General features: G+C 42.9%; 1 protein-coding gene across 1 annotated transcript in view; it reads right to left on the bottom strand.

Annotated features, from left to right (window-relative positions):
• Positions 1-18,059: 18,059 nt before the first annotated feature.
• OTOP1 (otopetrin 1) overlaps positions 18,060-22,729 on the bottom strand; it is a 106,063-nt gene continuing 101,393 nt past the window's right edge. Inside the window, exon 7 of the mRNA XM_030192600.1 lies at positions 18,060-18,571. Coding sequence (XP_030048460.1) covers positions 18,401-18,571 — 171 coding nt within the window. The 3' untranslated portion in view covers positions 18,060-18,400. The remainder of the gene's footprint in view (positions 18,572-22,729) is intronic.

Genomic DNA, 22,729 nt, shown 5'->3' with positions numbered 1-22,729 from the left:
CCACATCAAATAAATAACATATGATCTCACATAAATTTAGTTTTTCATTGATAATCCACTTTAAAATGGCTCAGAGGTATGTGATTTACTGAAAATTTGCTGCTTCACCCCTTACCCTATAACAGGTTGCCTAAATTTAAGTACTTCATACCCGATTAAATTAATAGAATACTGTTATCCACACATGTAAGTGTGCACGCATGTAAATACCAGTGGCATACTTAACTGCTATTCTGGATTTACTCACTAAAATTGCTTACCGTATAAATGCAAGGGAGGCATTCATAAGAGACGAGCATGAATGAGGCATAGAGGGACATAATCGAAAGGGACGCCCAAGTTTTTCTGAGGACGTCCTCACAAAATGTCCCAGTGGAGGGGCAGGGAAACCCGTATTATCAAAACAAGATGGACGTCCATTTTCGTTTCGATAATACAGTCAGGGACGCCCAAATCTTGACATTTAGGTCATTCTTAGAGATGGTCATCCCTAGACTTGGTCGTTTCTGATTTTCAGCGATAATGGAAACCAAGGACGCCCATCTCAGAAACGACCAAATGCAAGCCCTTTGGTCATGGGAGGAGCCAGCATTCATAATGCACTGGTCCCCCTGACATGCCAGGACACCAACCGGGCACCCTAGGGGGCACTGCAGTGGACTTCAGAAATTGATCCCAGGAATTTAGCTCCCTTACCTTGTGTGCTGAGCCCTCCAAACCCCTCCAAACCCACTACCCACAATTGTACACCACTACATAGCCCTTATGTGTGAAGGGGGCACCTAGATGTGGGTACAGTGGGTTTGTGGTGTGTTTTGGAGGGCTCACATTTGCCACCACAAGTATAACAGGTAGGGGGGATGGGCCTGGATCCGCCTGCTTGAAATGCACTGCATCCACTAAAACTGCTCCAGGGACCTGCATACTGCTGTGATGGATCTGAGTATGACATTTGAGGCTGGCACAAAATATTTTTTAAAGATTTTTTTTGAGGGTGGATGGGGGTTAGTGACCACTGGGGGAGTAAGGGGAGGTGATCCCCGATTCTATCCAGTGGTCATCTGGTCAGTTCGACACCTTTTTGTGCCTTGGTTGTAAGAAAAACAGGACCAGGTAAAGTCGTCCAAGTGCTCATCAGGGACGCCCTTTTTTTTCCACTATGGGTCGAGGACACCCATGTGTTAGGCACGCCCAAGTCCCATCTTCGCTATGCCTACGGCATGCCCCTGTGAACTTTGGTCATCCCTGTGACGGAAAGCAGTTAGAGACGCCCAAAATCGGCTTTCGATTATGCTGATTTGGGCGACCCTGGGAGAAGGATGCCCATCTTCCGATTTGTGTCGAAAGATGGGCATTCTTCTCTTTCGAAAATGAGCCTGATAGGCATCACCAACATTTATTTTATAGAATATTATAATTTATGTGTATAAATATTGTAGTTAGGCACTCACATTTATGCCAGCCATAGACCTGATATAAACATATTGATATGGGTTTACACTGCTATTCTATGGGAACACTTATGCATGTTCTGATAGAATAGGCACACAGCCCATCGAAAGTAGGCACCTAAATTTTGGCAACCTGTTATAGAATTGCCTCCTTTGTTTTCATATTCTATAGTAAGACAATAAACATACCCAACTAGTGTATGTTCTGCTGCTGGCATTTCCTTCAGGTAAAGCACTTGTACCTGTGGAAATGGGATCTTTGAAAATCCTTTGCCCTCTGCCTGGGGTAGGACTAGGGTGAGGATTAAACAACGCATATATTTTTATGTTTTCAAAAGGACTATTTCAGTCAAATAAAGTGAGCAGCAGAAAAGGGGTACAAGTATCCATGGGTATTTATTCCTCAGGACATCTCTCTCCTCTTCAACCTCTTCAAAATTCTGTTGCATGACTTATATTCTGCCAGTGTCACTATGCTCATATTAGCCCTCTCCTCAAGTCACTTCATTGGCTCCCTATCCATTTCTGCATACAGTTCAAACTCCTCTTATTGACTTACAAGTGCCTTCACTCTGCAGCTCCTCAGTACTTCTCCACTCTTAATGCTCCCTACACTCCTCCCTGGGAACTTCATTCATCAGGTAAATCTCTCTTATCTGTACCCTTCTCCTCCTCCACTGCCAATTCCAGACACTAGACCTTTTATATTGCTGCACCATATGCCTGGAATAGACTTCCTAAGTCAGTACTATAGACTTGCACGGGAACAGGGTTTGCGGGAATTCTGCAGAACCCACGGGGTTCCCTTGGGGACTGAAGATTGTTCCTGCAGGGTTCCCGTGGGGAAGAAAACCATTCCTGTGGGTTCCTCTGGAAGTGTATGCTGCACTTGCGCCAGCCTCTCACTTACCAAGTACCAAGTTCTTTGAATGCTGTCTCCTCCTCCTCCTCCTTGCTTTAACAGCATACATGTGGAAAGTCTTCATTAAGGAGGTGGAGGAGACACAAATGGTAATGGAATTCAAAAAGGCATGGGATGAACACAGAGAATCTCTAATTAGAAAATAAGTTATAAAAAGCCTAAACTTAAATGGCTGCATGTGTGTGGATGTATCGAGTAATGCTTAGATGGTGACTCCGGCTGTGATGAACTAGGGCTGATTCCGGGCAGACTTGTATGGTCTGTGACTCATATATAGCAATCTGGTTTAGGATGGGCTAGAAAGGGTTTAGACAGCAACTTTAGTGGCTGGAACATGAGGACAGTGCTGGGCAGACATTTACGGTGTTTCCTGCAAATGAGAAGACAAATAGGCTGGAGTGAGTTTCGCTAACAATTCCAGCAGTTGGAGCATAAGGATAGGGCTCTGTCAAGCGGGGACTGTCTCTTACATGTTTAGAGTACAGTGCGCGCATGTCTAGTAGTGCTATAGAAATGATAAGTAGTAGTTGTAAATCTACTTTGTCCATATATGAAAGCCTCCCCCCCCCCCCCAGCAGTAATACCACAAAATTACCACTAGAGGTCTCAGCAGCCATTTTGAACACACAGTGACCATGAGGTGCAAACACGTTGGCATCAATTCCACACCACTAGACACAGGCCAATTTTGGAGGGCCTTGGGCTCCTGGGGAGAGTATGGAGGAGGCTGCCACTTGTCGGGCTTTTACCCACATGTGGGTGCCTCTGGAGAGAGGTGAATTTGCTGGAAGGGGGTGGGTGATGTCAAGTAGGAGTGACTTTGTTGTGTCATGTGAAGTCTGGGAGATGTGACTGATATTGGGGAGTTAGAAAGGGCTGAATTTGACCTCGGGGATCAGGTGATGTTGGGGAGGAGAATTGGCATTGCTGTCGAGGGCAGGGTTAAGAATGCTAGCATTGAGGTAAGCATGTCATAGGGGAGGGAGGCCTAGTATCATGGGGGCCAGTACTGTTGGAGTGTACAGCTGTCCCTACAGTAGGTACTTAGACATACCTCAAAGCAGATATAAATTCCAATATCCAGGTTTCCTCAAGCAGATCTGGATTCCTTATGTGAAACAGGGAACGTAGTTCTGTATTGATGTTCCACCCAGACCACGCCCTCTTCCGCTGTCTCCATGCCCCCTTGCCATCAAGACCTACTCAGCTTCTTCACTTCAGAATGTCCCTTGTTCAAAAATGGCTTTTAAATGTTGCCACTTAAAAGTGGGGCTGCTTCTAAAATAAGGGCCTATGTGTATTTGTGAAACTTACGTGAGGTTATTTTATAATCACAGCTAAACTGCACCCATGGAAGCAGGTGTAAATAGTAACTACTAAGCATCACAGACAACCTTTACTTATTCTAAATATTTTTTTTATTTTTTCTTCCCTTATTTGAAAATATTTGCAAAAAGTATTTAAATTATTATTTGTTGGGTACTCATAAAAAAGAGCCCTCAAATTAAAAAAAAAAACAAACAACAACCTTAGCGTTTACTCACTCAAAAAGGCTTCATCACGGTAGGGGGCTACATTCATCATCACACCCGAAAACTAAGCTTAAAATGGATTACTGTTTATAACATTCTGAAAAAGATTTACTTACCTCCTTTTTGTTTTGCCTTAACTTCTTAAGCCATTTTTTTATTTATGTAGAGAGGATTACTGACTCTACCGGCACTTTCACATACTCATATAGCTGTCCCTAACAGTGGTCAAAACTAGTTTCACCCCACTCATGGGCTTTTTCAAGGGAAAAGTGTAATTTTCAAGTAACCCTAAAAAGAATAATAAAAATATCATGAAACGTACACAGTCCTCAAATGCAATAGTCTATAAATATGTTTGTGCTCTGACATACCTGACAAACATTGTCATTGTTTTTCTTTTTTTTTAATACCTTCCTGCCCTAAGGGCCTCTTTTACCCAGCACTGCAGTGCCTCACAGGATTCACTAGCACAGTTTGGTAAAAGAGGTCCTAAGCTCTGTAAACTTATTAAGCCTATTTCTACATAAAATACGTTTTTCCAAGCCACACCTGTGTGCTGTATTAGTGTGCTACGAAACCCACTGCCACTAAGAAGTGGACCCAGGACCAAAAGAAAGGAATCCAGTCCCAGAAGAGAGCCAAAGCTGACATTATATCCAAGCATACCACTTGTACCAGTAATACAGAGACAAAAACAAATTCCAAGAAATATTACAGAAACACAAATTAAAAAAAGTCTTTTCCTTAGACTACCATATAGAGAGGGGCAGCTAAAGAATATAGGAGATTTACACAAAGGAAAAAGAATTATACAGGGGGCCTTTTACTAAGGCGTGCCGAAAAAGGGCCTGCTCTGGTGTACGCCCGTGTTTTGGATGCGCACAGGTCCATTTTTTTAGCGTGCCTGCAAAAAAGGCCTTTTTTGTGGCCAAAAATGGTCGTATGGCAAAATTAAAACCAGTTTGTGCCCATTTTCGGCATGAGACCTTATTGCCACCTATTGACTTAGCAGTAAGGTCTCATGCGTTAACTGGGCAGTAATCAGCAGTGTACATGCACTGGGCATGCAAAGGGTAAGCGACACATGGTAGAAAATGTCTACCTCTTGTTTTGGACGTGTGTCAAAAATAGAATTATCGCCCGGAGCACACGGTAGCCGAGCAGTAGTTCCAATCTGACACACGTTGTACTCATGTAGACACCTATGTGCCTTAGTAAAAGGGCCTCTCAGTTAGAAAAGGCTTAACATGATTAATTCTACATCATATAAATTAGTCAGCATTAGATGATACAGCCTGTGTTGACCTTGTCACATCACATTCAGTCGTTGTTATAACACGTTGCAAAATGGCAATCACCTCTACTAAAAGATGCCAGCACATGCACATCAAATAAATAGACAAACTGTGCTTGCACAGATATTCCCATAGTACCCCTCATTCTCTTTATTTAGACCCATCAACGACACAGTTGCCCACTGATATATAAAATGCTGTTCCTGCTGCAAACAAAATCTTTGATAAGTCACCACCCTGAGGTAAAATGCACCATTCTGTAACAAAAACCTGAGGTCATCAATTTGGAGGGGCATAATTGAATGGCGCTGGCCATCTATATGGCCGGCGCCGCAAAGAGCAGTCCTGAACCGTATTATCGAAAAAGATGGCTGGCCATCTTTCGTTTCGATAATATGGTTGGGGCCGGCCAAATGTCAGAGATGGCCGGGTTTGAGATGGCCGGCATCGGTTTTCGCCAATAATGGAAACTAATGCCGGCGATCTCAGATCCGGCCAAATCCAAGGCATTTGGTCATGGGAGGAGCCAGCATTTGTAGTGCACTGGTCCCCCTCACATGCCAGGACACCAACCGGGCAACCTAGGGGGCACTGCAATGGACTTCAAAAATTGCTCCCAGGTGCATACCTCCCTTACTTTGTGTGCTGAGCCCCTCAAATCCCCCCCAAAACCCACTCCCCACAACTGTACAACACTACCATAGCCCTTACGGGTGAAGGGGGGCACCTACATGTGGGTACAGTGGGTTTGGGGGGGTTGGAGGGCTCCCATTTACCACCACAAGTGTAACAGGTAGGGAGGGATGGGCCTGGGTCCATCTGCCTGAAGTGTACTGCACCCACTAAAAACTGCTCCAGGGACCTGCATACTGCTGTCATGGAGCTGGGTATGACATTTCAGGCTGGCATAGAGGCTGGCAAAAAAATGATTTTTAATTTTTTTGGGGGGGTGGGAGGGGGTTGGTGACCATTGGGGGAGTAATGGGAGGTGATCCCCGATTCCCTCCGGTGGTCATCTGGTCAGTTGGGGCACTTTTTTGAGGTTTGGTCCTAAAACTAAATGGGCCAAGTGAAGCTGGCAAAGTGCTCGTCAGAGCCGGCCTTCTTTCTTTCATTATCAGCCGAAGCCGTCTCGCCTTCCATACCCTGCGGAAACGCCTCCTTTAACTTTGTCCGGCTTTGCGATGGAAAGCAGTTGGAGCCAGCCAAAATCGGCTTTCGATTATACTGATTTGGCCGGGTTCAGAAGATGGCAGGCCATCTCCCGATTTGTGTCGGAAGATGGCCGGCCATCTTTGAAAATAAACAAGTTGGTAACCCACTGACTGCTAATATGCAACCAGTGGGGCATTTTCTTTTTGTGTACAAAGTGTTGAACAATGTTGAATAATAATTTGTCTGATGGTATGAGAAGTTTTTCCCACATAAAGTTTATTACATATCACATAAACCACCCATACTGAAGCACAGTCCATCCAGCCACAAAGATGATATGTGAAACCTAATGTCAGGTGGGTAAATGTTGGAATTTGTAAGGCATATATACATACTACACAATGTCCACTCAAATAGGGTTAGATTCAGGGGTCCTTTTACTAAGGTGCACTGAAAATGGCTTGCGGTAAAGTAGGCGTGGGTTTGGGGCACGCGCCAATCTATTTTTCAGCATGCCTGTAAAACATCCCTTTTTAAATTTTTGCTGAAAATGGACGTGCGGCAAAATCAAAATTGCCACACGTCCATTTTGAGTCTGAGACCTTACCGCCAGCCATCGACCTAGCGGTAAAGTCTCACACGGTAACCAAGCAGTAATGACCTATGAACGCCAAATGCCACTTGGCGTGCATAGCTGACGCATGCCAGAAAATAAAAAATATTTTTCGGGCAGGCGTAGCGGATTTGCGCCAAAAATGAAATTACCGCAAGGGCCACGCAGTAGCCATGTGGTAACTTCATTTTGGCATGCATTGGGTGCACGTAGACGCTGACGTGGCTTAGTAAAAGGGCCCCTCAGTAAATGACCCCCAAATTTGGGCACCGGAAAAAATCAGTGCTCAGCACTGTTCTATAAAGGGCATTCTGGGATGAGCGCCCTTTATAGAATAGTGTGTAGTGCTGATTTCCACTACAAAATAGGGCGCCAGGACTTATGCCTGCTGAAACCAGGTGTAAATCCCCAATTCTGTAACATTGCACTTGGGGGTCCTTTTACTTAGCTCGTGGACTGCCCTTTGTAGAACAGTGCTTAGTACCAATTTTTGAGCATCATTCATAGAAATCCCCCCCCCCCCCCCCTCATTTTACATGGTGTCCTTGGATATACACTCTCTTACACATTCCGATTCTTTTTTATAATGATTTGCATTTGTCTGTTTTTATCTCATGCTTTTACCTTATATGTGTGTGTGTATATATATTTTTTTTTTTTCAATGTATGTCTATCATTATATTCCTTGTCCTGCTGGTTTCTTTATGGAAGAGCTCTACTGACCACACTACTCCTTCCTTTGGTATTTTCTGACGTAGTTACCAATAGTCCTCCGCTTTTGCAGTGTTTCCCCTAATATTATTCCCAACACTTTCATTTCCAAATCCAGAGAAAAGTCAGATATATTAATATTCAAAGTCTGATGCCATGAAGATTAAAATGGAGAGCAGGCAATAAAAAAAATTACCCCCCCCCCCCCCCCGTGTTTACTAAGCTGCGCTTGCAGCTGACGTACGCTAATGCCGATACACTTTGGGCTTAGTAAACAGGGGGGTTAGTCTTTTCGACATTTAGTTTTCATCTGTGACTAGACAGTCATCTCTCCACTATATTAATGCACCATTCTGCTTGTGTTCTGATATCAAACAAGGGACCTGGAATTGGAAGCAACAAGGTCACATCATCAACATAAATAAAATGTTCTTTTCTATTTCCTTCCCAAAGGAAAATAACATTACATTATACAGGATGAGTGACAAAGGGGATTCTTGGAGAATTCCACAACCATTTGACCATGATTTCAAGAGAGAGTTATTCATCTTTATAAAATAACTTTGTAAGGTCAAAAAGTCATTAAACCAGTTCAAAACCATATCTGCAATACCAATTTCCTTGAGTAGGTATAGTAAAACTTGATTGTCCACAACATCGAATGCTGCAGTCAGGTCAAATTGGATTTAAAAAACTTGGCACCCTTTGCTCAGCCATGACTCCACCTTTGCTTCACGTAAACTATGCTCCAACCATGCTTAGATGCGGGTCGCATAACAGTGCATATCTTCTTGTCACTGTCTGTACATTTATGTACGTAACCCATAGAGTATTTTATAAGAGGGTTTCTATGCAATTGCAGTGCGATTAATGGCTCCAGGTCCGCATCACCCCTCTGTTTCTCTCCCTTTCCCCCAACCATTCAACATCACCTATCCCTCCCCCTTCCCCTCCACCACCATCCTGTTCCACCTGTCTCCCTTTGTCACCCCCTTATTCACTCACTTGGCTACTGGGTCTACTCTTTCTCCCAGTCTTTAAGGTGGCAACGGCAGCAACAATTAACAGAAAGCAGGCAGGGAAAGAAAATGGAGATAAATGGGACAACACAGAATGGTGGTGGTGGTGGGGAGAAGGAGAGAGAGACAAGGAAATGATGGATAGTTGGGATACAGAGTAGAGAGAGAGATAGGGCAATGCTTGATAGTGCTGGTAAGGAGAGGAGGTTGGTGAGCTGAATGGGGGAAGAGAAACAGAGAGATGGTTGGTGGTGTTATGTACGGGAGAGAGATGAGGTGATGCTGGATGGTGAGGGAGACAGAGGGATGAGCTGGAAGGTAAGAGAGAAAGAAAGAGATGGAGCAATGGTAGATGAGGAAGAGAGGAGGAATGCTAGACTGGGGGAAGAGAGAGCGAGAGAGTAAGGGGTGATGCTGGATGGCAGAGTGGGTGGGGGAGAGACAGACAGATAAGAGAGGCCCTTGATGGCTGAGGGGGAGGGGAGAAAGAGAAGCAGAAAAGAGATTCTGCATAGCAGGGGAGAGAGTTGACTTCTCACAGGGTCAGAGTTACTATAGCAGTGTACCCGAAAATAAAAGTGTGATTAATCATGCAATTACAATTTTTAATCAGTGTGCAGGCCTAATTAAGCATTTTTACAGGATTTTCCTTGGGGGTGGGGTCTGTGAAATAATAATGATTGTGGATTTTAATTACAAAATTTTTATGGAGGGGGGAGCACTAAACTGTGAGTTCACCAACCATACATGGGGTAGGTTTGGGTACATATTTTGAAATCATTTTTTACACCTTTCAAACCTGCCCTACTCATGAAAAGAGTCAATCTACCTGTCAATGTATACTTTTCAGCTGCTGGTCTTATAGAAGGTTATTTGTCCTGAGAAGATAAATGGGGCTGGGTTTCAGTAGCAGAGAGGAATTCAAAGTAGTGGGCAAGGCTCTGAAACTAGATTAAACTAGAAAGGTTTTGCTGAGACCTCAGCAAAAAAATGCCTTTTAATTCCACTAATCATTAGGTAGGTTTTCATTTATCCACCAGGAGAAGAAGTATCTATCATTAAAAAGGAAAGGCTAACTTAATGAATCCATTGTGTGACTACAAATACAAACCTGTCAGTTAGCTTCAGTTTACCAAGAATATTTGAGCTACTACTACTACTTATCATTTCTATAGCGCTACTAGACATACACAGCGGTGCACACTTGAACATGAAGAGACAGCCCCTGCTCGACAGAGCTTACAATCTAATTAGGACAAACAGGACAAATAAGAGATAAGGGAATATTTAAGTGAGGATGATAACATAAGGGTTCTGAACAAGTGAATAAGGGTTAGGAGTTAAAAGCAGCATCAAAAAGGTGGGCTTTTAGCTTAGATTTGAAGACGGCCAGAGATGGAGCTTGATGCACTGGCTCTACTTCTAATTTTTGGATTCTTACATGTCTAAGCATTCTGAGATCTGTTGGTCTGTTCTTATTTGACTGTATAAATGTAAAATAATAAATTTCACAGGGCCCCTTTTATAAAACGGCAGTGAGCCCAACGTGGGCTTACGACTCACTAAAAAGGAAGCACCGCCGGGCTACCGCAACAGCCCAGCGGTAGTTCCCACCCTCAGCATGCGTCATATCCGGCACTGGCACTACAAAAATATTTTTATTTTTGTAGCGCCAGTGTGTATCCAGCGGTAATCAGGCAGTTCCACATGCTGCCCGGTTATTGCCAGGTTAGCACAGGAGCCCTTACCACCATCTCAATGGTTGGCAGTAAGTGCTCTTCCCCGAAATGGCTGCGTGGCAACTGCTTCACTTGCCACATGGCCATTTCCTGAAAAAAGAAAGACCTGCCTTTTAAGTGCTGTAGTAAAAGGGGGCCTCAACGTGTGTCAAAAACACTCGCTCACACTGGCTTCGTAAAAGGGGACAGTGAGACCATCATGAGACCAAGAATGTAACTGATGAATCAGTGCTAAATTTCAACTTTCCTGGGATAGGCATAAAGGAATCCTGTGCAGAAGGAATGGATCCACAGAAGCTTAGCTGAAATTGGGTGGCGGGGGGAAGAGGGGTTGGTGGTTGAGAGGCTAGGATAGGGGAGGGCAGACTTATACGGGGTCTGTGCCAGAGCCGGTGATGGGAGGCGGGACTGGTGGTTGGGAGGCGGGAAATACTGCTGGACAGACTTATACGGTCTGTGCCCTGAATAAGACAGGTACAAATCAAGGTAAGGTATACACATATGAGTTTATCGTGGGCAGACTAGATGGACCGTGCAGGTCTTTTTCTGCCGTCATCTACTATGTTACTATGTTACTATGTTTTTTCTCAAATTTTTTAAACTGAAAGAGTCCAGTTTTTATTGAAAAAAAAACCCATCTGGACTGATGAATCAATAATAAAACATGTTAACATATATTCCCAGTGATGTTACAGGTAGCTGGAAAGTGCCAAGCATAACACCTTTGTGATCAAATAAAGGACTGTGTACACTGAGTTGAATATGATGTCAAGATCTCTAAGCAGTAGAGCGTAAACAGAAGAGGCAATGGAAAAATTGAAGTAGGAAACATCAACTGTCATTCTGGCTATTAAGCCCAATAACAATAAATAAAAGTATATTAGACTTCCTGATGACATTAATGGTTAACAAAGCAAAAAAAAAAAATCAATCCAGAACTAAGAATTCTCAAAATAAAAGCAAAGTAGAAGCAGCCAGAAAAGAGCAGAAACCACACATCTCCCCCTGAAATTAAATACAAATATATCTATACTTATGTCTAGATAGATAGATTTTGCTACAGATACATCAGGGGTGTGCACAGTGCAAAATATTTCAGTTCTTTTTTTCAGTTTGTTATTTTTAGATGATTTTTTTCTTCATTTTTATTAATTGAAGAAACATTTATTTTAATAAAACTTTTAATCTGCTTTTAAACAATTAAAGGTGTACTAAGCCACGCTACAGAGTGGCCAGTGCTGCGGTCAGTGCATGGGTTTCCCATGTGCTACTGCCACTTTTAGCATGGCAGTAAAATGGCCATGTTTGGGGGGGGGGGGGTGGGGGGTTTAAATGGCCAGGCACTAATTTGCCCATTAGCATATGACCATTACCGCCAGGATCCCTTACTGCCACCTACGTAGCAGGTGGTAAAGAATCTTGCACTACTCCCATGCTAATCGGGTAGTATACGGTAATGTGCCCGAGCTACCTGATTAGCACAAGCATAACTACTCTCTGCCCCCATAAATGCCTCCCACGCCAGTCTTGCACATCTGCTTAGGTAAGTGAGTATCATGCTGCCTGAATGCCGTATCGGCCATTACAGAGCATCTACATATGAGCGCTGCCCTTGACTCTGGCCGCCATAAATACACATGTTGCTCTCTATATAAACAGCTGCTACTATCCCTCCAGACAGGGTGCTTTATTACATCCAGTGTTGCGTACTTTTCTCATTCAGTGTCAGCTCATGTTCGACTCATTGGGCAAGGCTCCACAAGGAAGACATAGGTAATGAACAGGCATTTCCTTTTCTGGGTTACCATGGTATACGAGCTGTATGCGCCTCCCTTCACACATTGGGACCATGTCACATACATATTTCACAAATATTTACAACTGGTTTTGACAGATTTTGCCATTTCACAAATTTTAAATTAGGCCTTTACAGATATAACACCTTCTGCTTAATAAGGACATTGGCAGGTAGAAATGCCTGTGTACTTGCTGGCACTGGAAACTTAAGCATTCAGTGTTGTTTGGATCTAATGGCATAACCAATGTCCAATGTCAACTCAACTGCCAAATGCATTTAAATCTGTGCCTACATTAGAGCTCCGTGGAACAACTTCAGTGAAGCATTGAAAGGTTGAAAGAATTCCCAGAGGTTTATGAGCATTGGTATAATGCAATGACTATTATTTTTTGCTTTGAATGATCAAATGAAGTCAAACAACTTTTGGGAAGGTTTTTGCCGATGATGAAGTACAGATCTATTCAGATCAATTTTGCTCTAAAAAAAAAATCTTCTTTTTGATTTTGAGCTACTTTGAGGTTTTTCCTTCCTTTTTCATTACAAGTTGGTCATAATAGAGTTTCATATGTTGAGATTGCATGGATTCCTTTGGGTTTGTTCCTTATTGCATTTGTAATTCCACACCCAGGTTGTGTGATTACAGTTAAATAAAGAAGATACCATGTGTGTGGAATGGTGAAATTCAATATTGAATAAATGTTTTTAGATTTCATGCTTTTATTGAATAGAGCATGAGCATTGTAAATATTAAAAAACAGTGTTTAGATAAGCTGATTTATGTACTTAGATTTTGCTCACACCTTTTTCAATAGTAGCTCAAGGTGAGTTACATTCAGGTACTCTGGATATTTCTCTATCCCAGGAGGGCTCACAATCTAAGTTTGAACCTGAGGCAATGGAGGGTTGTGACTTGCCCAAGATCACAAGGAACAGCAGTGGGATTTGAACCAGCCACCTCTGGATTGCAAAACTGGTGCTCCAAACACTAGGCCACTCCTCCACTCCAGATTTAAGTGACATCTGAATTGCCTGTAGAACAATTGGATTTACATCATAATTAATGGATTCTATTAATCAGTTGCAGGAGAATTTATAAAAATAGAATGTATATGAGTTTATGAGAGATTAGGCTGATTACAGCAAAGAGTTTGTGTATCCATTGTTAATTGTCAATTGATGTAACAATGATGGTGTAAATTAAGGCCACTTTTTCCTGAAGCTTAGTAAAAGGGCCCCCAAGTCAAGTAAGGGTCTGGTTCCACTTTATTTTTAAAAAAGTATAAAATAGGTAAGTGCAAATGCATATTAACTATGGGCAACTTTATAAAAATTAACCTGAGTCTTTTTTTTACCATGTACCACTTCCAAAATTGACTCCATCGTGTGATTATTCTTGAAAATGTGCACTATGTTGGCATTTTAGCATGCAAAGCATCAGTAGTAAAATGTTGCATGTTATTCATTATGTGAGAAATTTTCTTAAATTCCAAAGTACAGCTGCCATGCAAATTTATACAAACCTCATTGGCTATGAAGCTGGCACAAAAGTGCATGCCAAAGGATCTCTGCAAACTGATTTTATTTATTTATTATTTTTTTAAGAAAACAAAGTAAAAACACCAAGGTATCTATCAATTTCTCATGCATATATGTATAAACAGAATAGGACTGTGCATTCATTAGCATACATTTGGTAAGTTAGTATACACAAACCCCCGGATTATATAGTGTGACCAAAATTGTGCACGCAAATCTGGTCATAGTCTGGATTTATGCATACAATTTAATTACTTAACAAGAAAATCAGTGCCAATAATTGCCACTTAAGCAATTATTGACACTCATTGGCATGAATTAGAATTTACATGCACAACTTGCTAAGCATATTCTGTAAAGTTGTCACGACTGTGGTTGTGACTCCACTTTCAGTCTCACCTTGTCTTCCGGTAGTCAGCTTCAGAAGTGGCTCCACTCTTTTTTTTTCATTGCATTGTTGTCTCTGCTACCACTTTGTTCCAAACTTCACTCTGGTGTTCAGTGTGTTCCAAGCCTCACTTTGGTGTTCAGTGTGTTTCAAGTCTCTTTCCTGTAGTTGTGACATCATCAGTGAAGGCCCTCAAAAGGAAGGTGAGGACATTCATTCAGGGCCTTTGCAAAGCCAAAGGTCTCCAGGTTTGTCAGTGTGCTTGTGTAGCACTTCTGCCCTGTTTCCTACTCAGTGTGCTTGTGTAGCACTTCTGTATTGTTTCCCAGATAGTGTGCTAGAGTTAGCACTTCTGCTTTAGTTCTTCTGTTTGTCTGTGTGCTAGTGTTTGCACTTCTGTCTTAGTTTTTGTTTGTTTGTTCTGTTTTTCATTTGTGTGGCCGTGTGGCCCAGCCTTGCATTCTGCCTAGTCTGCCTTGCCTAGAGCTCTGCCTAGTCTTCATTGCCTAGAGTTCTGCCTGTGTGTCCGTGCAGTCTCTTCTGCCTTCTGCCTTCTGCCATTGTGTTTGGGTTCCAGTTCGGCCTTGCGGTCTGTATGAGAGGGCTCTGTGTGCACGGGCTCCAGTTCGGCCTTGTGGCTCGTTTGAGTGTTCTCTCTTTTGACTTTACTTGGTTCTGCCCCTGTGTTCCCTGCCTAGCCAAGTGCTGTTTCTCAGCACTGTCTAAGTGCTCTGTGCACTTCTGGTCTGTTTCTGCTTGTGTGCTATTGCACTTCTAGTCTGCTCCAGCCCTGCTTGCTCAGTCCAGTCCTGGTTGCAAGGTTTGCCTGCTACTGCCATTCATCGACAGCAGCCCAAGAGCTCATGTTGTTCCTGAGTCCGTGACAGTTTGCTAAGACCCTGAGATCATGACAATATGCAAAGGCCCCCGAGGCCCTGACAAAAGTGCTATGTGTAAATTCTAATGCATGCTGCCAAAAAGGGGGCATGGCCATGGGCGTAGAATGGGCGGGTTATGGGTGTTGCAAAAATGTATGCATAGGTTTAGAACACCTGATCTACACTTACCTTAGGCATCAGTATTTACATCAAGTTTTATTTGGCATACATGTCTAGAATTAGGGGCAGGCATGGCCGCTAGGTGTATTCTACAAACTGCGCATAAATCTAGGTGCAGTTTATAGAATACACCTAGGCAGAAATTGTTTTGGGTGCTGATTTTACAGGCACTGTATATATAATCTAGTCCAAGGGGTGAATTATATATATGGTGCCAAAAACATTTGGCATAAAAAAAGCGCTATTCTATAAGCCACACTTAAAGTTAGGCACGGTTTACAGAATAGCACTTATGCCCAGGAATAGCACCTAACTTTAGGTGCAGACATTTATACCAACTGAAATGTGGTGTAAATGTATGCTCCTAACTTGGGAATGTATCATCCTTATTCTATAACAACGTGAATAAATGCTAGGAACACCTTCATTCTGCCCATGACCCTCCCATCTCCGTGTCCACTTTTACTCACATATAAAATTAGGCATGGATCTCATGCCTAAATTTACAAGCATAAATTCCAATTAAATCTAATTAGTGCCAATAATTATTGGCGCTAACTAGTTTGTTAATCAATTAAATTGTGTGCACAAATTTTGGTGACTTTTATAGAATTAAAGTGAAAGGCGCCCTTTTACTAAAACCTAGCTCACGCTAATGGATATTAGTATGTTCTAAGTGCCATGTGGCCCTTATGTATAAAGTAGGAAGTACAACATTTAGTACACGCTAAATCCATTAGCACGCTCAATGCATTATTAAGAGGAACCCAAAATAATTTAATACATGTTAACTTATGAATTAATGTGCATTATGTTGATTGTGTTATTTTTTAATAAAAACAATTAAGAAAGTCCAAAAATCAGAAAAAACACAAACTGAAAATTTTTGCCCTGTGCACATCTCTAAACTATCAATGTCTAAACAGACTACCCAGAGTATAAGTCAACTTATATAAATTCTGAAAAAAACAAGAATTAATGAAGCAAAGTAAATATTATTTAAATGAATCAAAAAGGACCTCAGCAGCCTGACACTGCAAAGTTAGGGTCAAGGGGCCTATATTTTCAAGTGGATGGTGCTTTGTATCAGTGCAGTATAATTGGAAGTCAATCCTTGGTTAATTGCACATCACTTAGAGCCCAACATAGTGAACTCACAAGATTTCTCAATGGATTTCAGCTCTGTCATGCAGCTTTATATCTATGCAAATGAACTGGGTAGCAAACTAGCAGAAAAAGAGAACTATATTTCACTGCATGCTGGTTTGAGAAGAGAGGAGCACAGGCTGAATGAGCAAACTAGAACTGGGAGAAATCTGGCCAAGAATTCTGCATCTCGAGTTATTTTCCACCAGAATCGTTATGCCCACACTAGCCCACTCCTCAAGTCACTTCATTGGCTCCCAGTCCGCTTCTGTATACAGTTCAAACTCCTCTTGCTGACCTTTAAATGCATCCACTCTATGACCCCTCATTACCTCTCCTCTCTCATCTCTCCCTAGATTCCTCCCCGTGAACTCTGCTCTCTGAACAAATCTCTCTCGTTGTCCCCCTTCTCCTCCACCGCTAACTCCACACTTCGTTCCTTTTGTCTTGCGGCACCTTATGCCTGGAACTGTCTTCCCGAACCCATATTTCTAGCTCCTTCTTTACCTGTTTTTAAATCTATGCTGAAAGCTCACCTTTTCACTACTGCCTTTGGCTCCTAACCGCTACTCATTTGCTCTCCTCCTCCCTGTTCCTCTCTACCCTATAATTCCCTTGCCTGTAATGTCTTGTCTTTCTGTTTTACCTAGATTGTAAGCTCTTTAAGCAGGGACTGCCTCTCTATGTCAAGTGTTCAGCGCTGCGTGCATCTAGTAGCGCTATATAAATGCTAGTAGTAGTAGTAGTAGAGACAGAATTAATAAGAAAGAGCAAAAATTATATGCAGAGGTGTGGCTGTGGCTTAAAACACCCATGTAGGTCAATTTTATTTTAAAGGTGGTAATTTGAACCATATCACCCCTACTTATAAAAATAAAGCTAACATCCCGATTTTTAAAAGTATAGCAATAAATACAGTTATGTAGTCATTACTCCTTACAGCAGCTTAACAGTACATAAGTACATAAGTACATAAGTAGTGCCATACTGGGAAAGACCAAAGGTCCATCTAGCCCAGCATCCTGTCACCGACAGTGGCCAATCCAGGTCAAGGGCACCTGGCACGCTCCCCAAACGTAAAAACATTCCAGACAAGTTATACCTAAAAATGCGGAATTTTTCCAAGTCCATTTAATAGCGGTCTATGGACTTGTCCTTTAGGAATCTATCTAACCCCTTTTTAAACTCCGTCAAGCTAACCGCCCGTACCACGTTCTCCGGCAACGAATTCCAGAGTCTAATTACACGTTGGGTGAAGAAAAATTTTCTCCGATTCGTTTTAAATTTACCACACAGTAACAAGATAGGTATTCATAAAACAATATGAGTAATGTTGAAAAACAAGTCCAATTAAAACACAAATGTATCATTTTATTTGATTAGATGTTTATATATATGTGTGTGTGTGAGTGTGCATGTATGTGTAAAAAAGCAACAACATTTAGGATCCTGTTTACAAAGATGCACTAGCATTTTTAGCACGTGCTCAAAAATTAGCGTGCCCTAACTTTTTAATCATGCAGCACAACAAATACCATACATGCATACTACATGCTTTTCAAGTAAAATAAAAGATATTTTATATGTTATCAAATCTACTAGAAAACAAGATTTAACTACGCTGTCAGTTACATTGCCAGGTAAAGGTCTAGCTCAAAATACACAGACTGCGGCATGTTCTAATAATATTTTTAAAAAACATTTTATCAACAGATTTTGATTGTAGTGTAACACAATTTAAATTTTTTATGCTGTTTGGTGATTTAGAAAATGTAACTGCAATAATTTTGCCTTAAAAAGATTTTTGAAAGACAACCAAATTCTTAAAATATTTAAGTAACACACATGATAATTTATATTAAAAACCTACAAACTAATGGTTAGAGAGCTCTGAGAATCTGATTCCAGCAGTTTGTTTTCAGGGCATGTCTTGCTCATAGAGGAGACTTATGCACCTTGTGGGATAGGCATTGTGCCTAAAGATTCTCAGCAGTCCATTGGCTCACCGAATGCATTTATTCAGGTCACGTTTGACAGTTATGATTTACTGTAAATCTCAAAAAGACAGGATGCCGAATGCATTCGATAGAAAATGGAAAATGGCATAGCAAGATTAACTACGATAATCCAGGGTTCAAATCCAAAAACAAGCTCTTCTAGCCCATTGTCAAACTGGGGACGACATCCAAATGCTAGTGGAATCCAAAGCTGTAGAAAACAAAAAAAAAAACCATTAGCAAAAAGTGTAAGTAATAAGGAAATCTCTAAACCATCCTCAACAAGAAATAAATAAATAAACTGGTCCAAAACAGAAATGTCAAGTCATGCAACCATGACCCCCACCTTTCATCGTCCTTCCCTCCCAGGCACACAGCCCTACCTCTTATTCTTTCTTCTCCCCAGCTGTCATTGCATTCCTTCCCCATCCTCCCCATGGAACACCTTCAAACTTGATCTCTCATCACACCAGACCCACACTTTCAGCTTTTTTTGCCCCTCTCATCCTCATGGTACATTCTCAGCTTTCTCTGACCACTTCTTTCTCTGTCCCCCCCCCCCCCCCCAACAAAAATCCCCATGGCACAGTCTAAGCTTTTGCTGCTCCCCCCCCCCCAACCTCAGGCAACACTCTCACCTTATTCTGCCCCCTACTCCCAACATCCCCATGGCACACACATCCTCCTCTGCCTCTCTCCCACCATCCTCATGGCATACTGTCACCCTGCTTGTCCTCCCACTCTACCTATGGCACTCACCCTGTGCTCTGCCCCCTCCCCATGGTTCACTGTCACCTTGCTCTGCCCCTGCTATCCATCCCCATGGCTCACTGTCACCTTACTCTGCCCCCCATCCCAGGCATACTCATTTGCTCTGCCCTCTCCTCCATGGCCACTAGCTTGCTCTGCTCCCTCCCCCCACCCATCGCACACTCACTTGCTCTGCCCTCCCCCTCCATGACACACTCACCTTGCTCTGGGCCCCCTCCCTCTCTCCCTCATCATGGCAAACTTGGAAGCAGCTGCTCTTTCTCCCCCTCTCCCACAGAGATCACATGGCAGGAGCAGGAGGAAGTGAACCACTGCACATCGGGTCACTTCTTCCTACTGTGTCGGCTTAGACCTGACTGTTTAAGAGAACCGGACAGGCTTCCCTACAGCCCTGTGGTTCACCTAAACAGAACTACTCCGGCAGAGGAGGAAGTGATCCAATGTGCAGCGGTTCACATCCACCTCCTTCTGCTACACGATCTCTATGAAGGAAGGGTTGGCAGCTCCTTCGCAGAATTCTGCAGGGGTGGGAAATTCTGCACAAATTGTGTGCTACACAGTTCCACAGAATTCCCCTACAGGTAGAAGGTATAAAGACAAATGGGTGACTATTCAGCCTGCAGTGGTCAATGTTTTCTAAATAGAAGCAGCTGCGAGTTTTTAATACCTGGAAATTCAGCACCAGACCATACCTGGACATTGATGTTGAATATCCAGGTATAAAGCAGCCACCAGCAATGATTTGGGTACCTGCAATATTCAGAATGGTACCCAGATACAGTTAATACAGACATTTGCAGTCCTAATTTTATCCAGATAGTTACTTGGTTAGCAGACTGAATATCACCGCTAACCCAATAACCCCCAACTCTGCCTCAGCTCTGCTTCTGCACTGCTCCAGCACTACGCAGATTGCGCCGAGGAAGTCCGTCTGAATTTTCAGTGGCATTATCTGATAATGTTGCTGAAAACTCGGGTATGGACTTGGTGACAGGATCTTATGCAGGCAGGAGCTGTGCCTACCCAGATAAGTTCTGCTGAATTTTGACTTAGTATTCTGCTGGATGCTGAAGAGTTTTAGTGGTTTTAGAAAGTGTATTTATAGGCAGAAAGGGTGCCCTGCTTTCTTGTCCCACTGCTCCCCAGATTCAGGGGCCCTTTTACTAAGCCGCGTAAGCGTCTAAGTGCGCCCAACGCATGCCAAAATGGAGTTACCGCACAGCTACCGCATGGCTTTTGCGGTAAGTTCATTTTTGGCGCGCGTCCGATACGCATGTCTGAAAAATAATTTTATTTTCAGACATGCATATCGGACGTGCGCCAAGTGGCACTTGATGCGCGTAGGCCATTACCGCCCAGTTACCGTGTCTTTACCGCTAGGTCAATGGCTGGCGGTAAGGTCTCAGATCCAAAATGGATGCGCGGCAATTTTGATTTTGCTGCATATCTATTTTCAGCAAAATTTTTAAAAAGGCCTTTTTTACAGGCAAGCTGAAAAATGGATTGGCGCGGGCCCAAAACCCACCCTACACCACCGCAAGCCATTTTTCAGTGCACCTTAGTAAAAGTACCCCTCAATATGGTAGTGTAGCCAACAGGAAGATGGCATAGATAAAACAGAAGACTTTATTTAGACTCTTTTGTTTTTTTGTTACTGCATCTTTGTAAAGACTGTGTGTATCATTTCATTTAAACAGAGTAAGGTTCCATTGAGACTTATTTACCAGGCCTCTAAGGCAGGCATTTGGCCGAAACACGGTGCCATGTCAGGTCCTTTTATAAATAAAGTACATAAGTACATAAATATTGCCATACTGGGAAAGACCAAAGGTCCATCAAGCCCAGCATCCTGTTTCCAACAGTGGCCAATCCAGGTCACAAATACCTGGCAAGATTCCAAAAAAGTACAAAACATTTTATACTGCTTACCCCAGAAATAGTGGATTTCCCCCAAGTCCATTTAATAATGGTCTATGGACTTTTCCTTTAGGAAGCTGTCCAAACCTTTTTAAAACTCCGCTAAGCTAACCGCCTTTACCACATTCTCTGGCAACGAATTCCAGAGTTTAATTACACGTTGAGTGAAGAAACATTTTCTCTGATTCATTTTAAATTTACTACATTGTAGCTTCATCCCATGCCCCCTACTCCTAGTATTTTTGGAAAGCGTAAACTTTGGAAACTTGGAAACAGACGAAGAAATGCGAAGAAATGCAAAGTGATGCACTTAGGGAGTAGAAATCCAAGGAAGACATATGTGTTAGGTGGGGAGAGTCTGATTGGCACGGACGGGGAGAGGGATCTTGGGGTGAGTATCTGAGGACCTGAAGGCGACGAAACAGTGCGACAAGGCGGTGGCCGTAGCGAGAAGATTGTTAGGCTATATAGGGAGAGGTGTGACCAGCAGAAGAAAGGAGGTTTTAATGCCCCTGTATAAGACGGTGAGGCCCCACCTGGAGTATTGTGTTCAGTTTTGGAGGCCGTACCTTGCGAAGGATGTCAAAAAAATGGAAGCAGTGCAAAGAAAAGCTACGAGAATGGTATGGGATTTGCGTTCCAAGACGTATGAAGAGAGACTTGCTGACCTGAACATGTATACCCTGGAGGAAAGGAGGAACAGGGGTGATATGATACAGACGTTTAAATATTTGAAAGGTATTAATCCGCAAACGAATCTTTTCCGGAGATGGGAAGGTGGTAGAACGAGAGGACATGAAATCAGATTGAAGGGGGGCAGACTCAGGAAAGATGTCAGGAAGTATTTTTTCCACGGAGAGGGTGGTGGATGCTTGGAATGCCCTCCCGCGGGAGGTGGTGGAGATGAAAACGGTAACGGAATTCAAACATGCGTGGGATATGCATAAAGGAATCCTGTGCAGAAGGAATGGATCCTCAGAAGCTTAGCTAAAATTGGGTGGCAGAGCAGGTGGGGGGAAGAGGGGTTGGTGGTTCGGAGGCGAGAATAGGGGAGGGCAGACTTATATGGTCTGTGCCAGAGCCGGTGATGGGAGGTGGGACAGGTGGTTGGGAGGCGGGAAAAACTGCTGGGCAGACTTATACGGTCTGTGCCCTGAGAAAGACAGGTACAAATCAAGGTAAGGTATACACATAAGTTTATCTTGGGCAGACTGGATTTTATTTTATTTTTGTTACATTTGTACCCTGCGCTTTCCCACTCATGACAGGCTCAATGCGGTAGGCAATGGAGGGTTAAGTGACTTGCCCAGAGTCACAAGGAGCTGCCTGTGCCGAGAATTGAACTCAGTTCCTCAGGACCAAAGTCCACCACCCTAACCACTAGGCCACTCCTCCACCATGCAGGTCTTTTTCTGCCGTCATCTACTATGTTACTATGCTTCACATCTACCCATTCAACTCCACTCATTATTTTATAGACCTCTATCATATCTACCCTCAGCCACCTTTTCTCCAAGCTGAAAAGCCCTAGCCACTTTAGCCTTTCCTCATAGGGAAGTCGTCCCATCCCCTTTATCATTTTCGTCACCCTTCTCTGCACCTTTCCTAATTCCACTATATCTTTTTTGAGATGTGGTGACCAGAATTAAACACAATATTTGAGGTGCGGTCGCACCATGGA

Source organism: Microcaecilia unicolor, chromosome 2 (genome assembly GCF_901765095.1).
Source record: "Microcaecilia unicolor chromosome 2, aMicUni1.1, whole genome shotgun sequence".
Classification (NCBI taxonomy): domain Eukaryota; kingdom Metazoa; phylum Chordata; class Amphibia; order Gymnophiona; family Siphonopidae; genus Microcaecilia; species Microcaecilia unicolor.
Note: the sequence above shows the minus strand (reverse complement) of the source record. Positions and strands in the feature narration are given on the sequence as shown.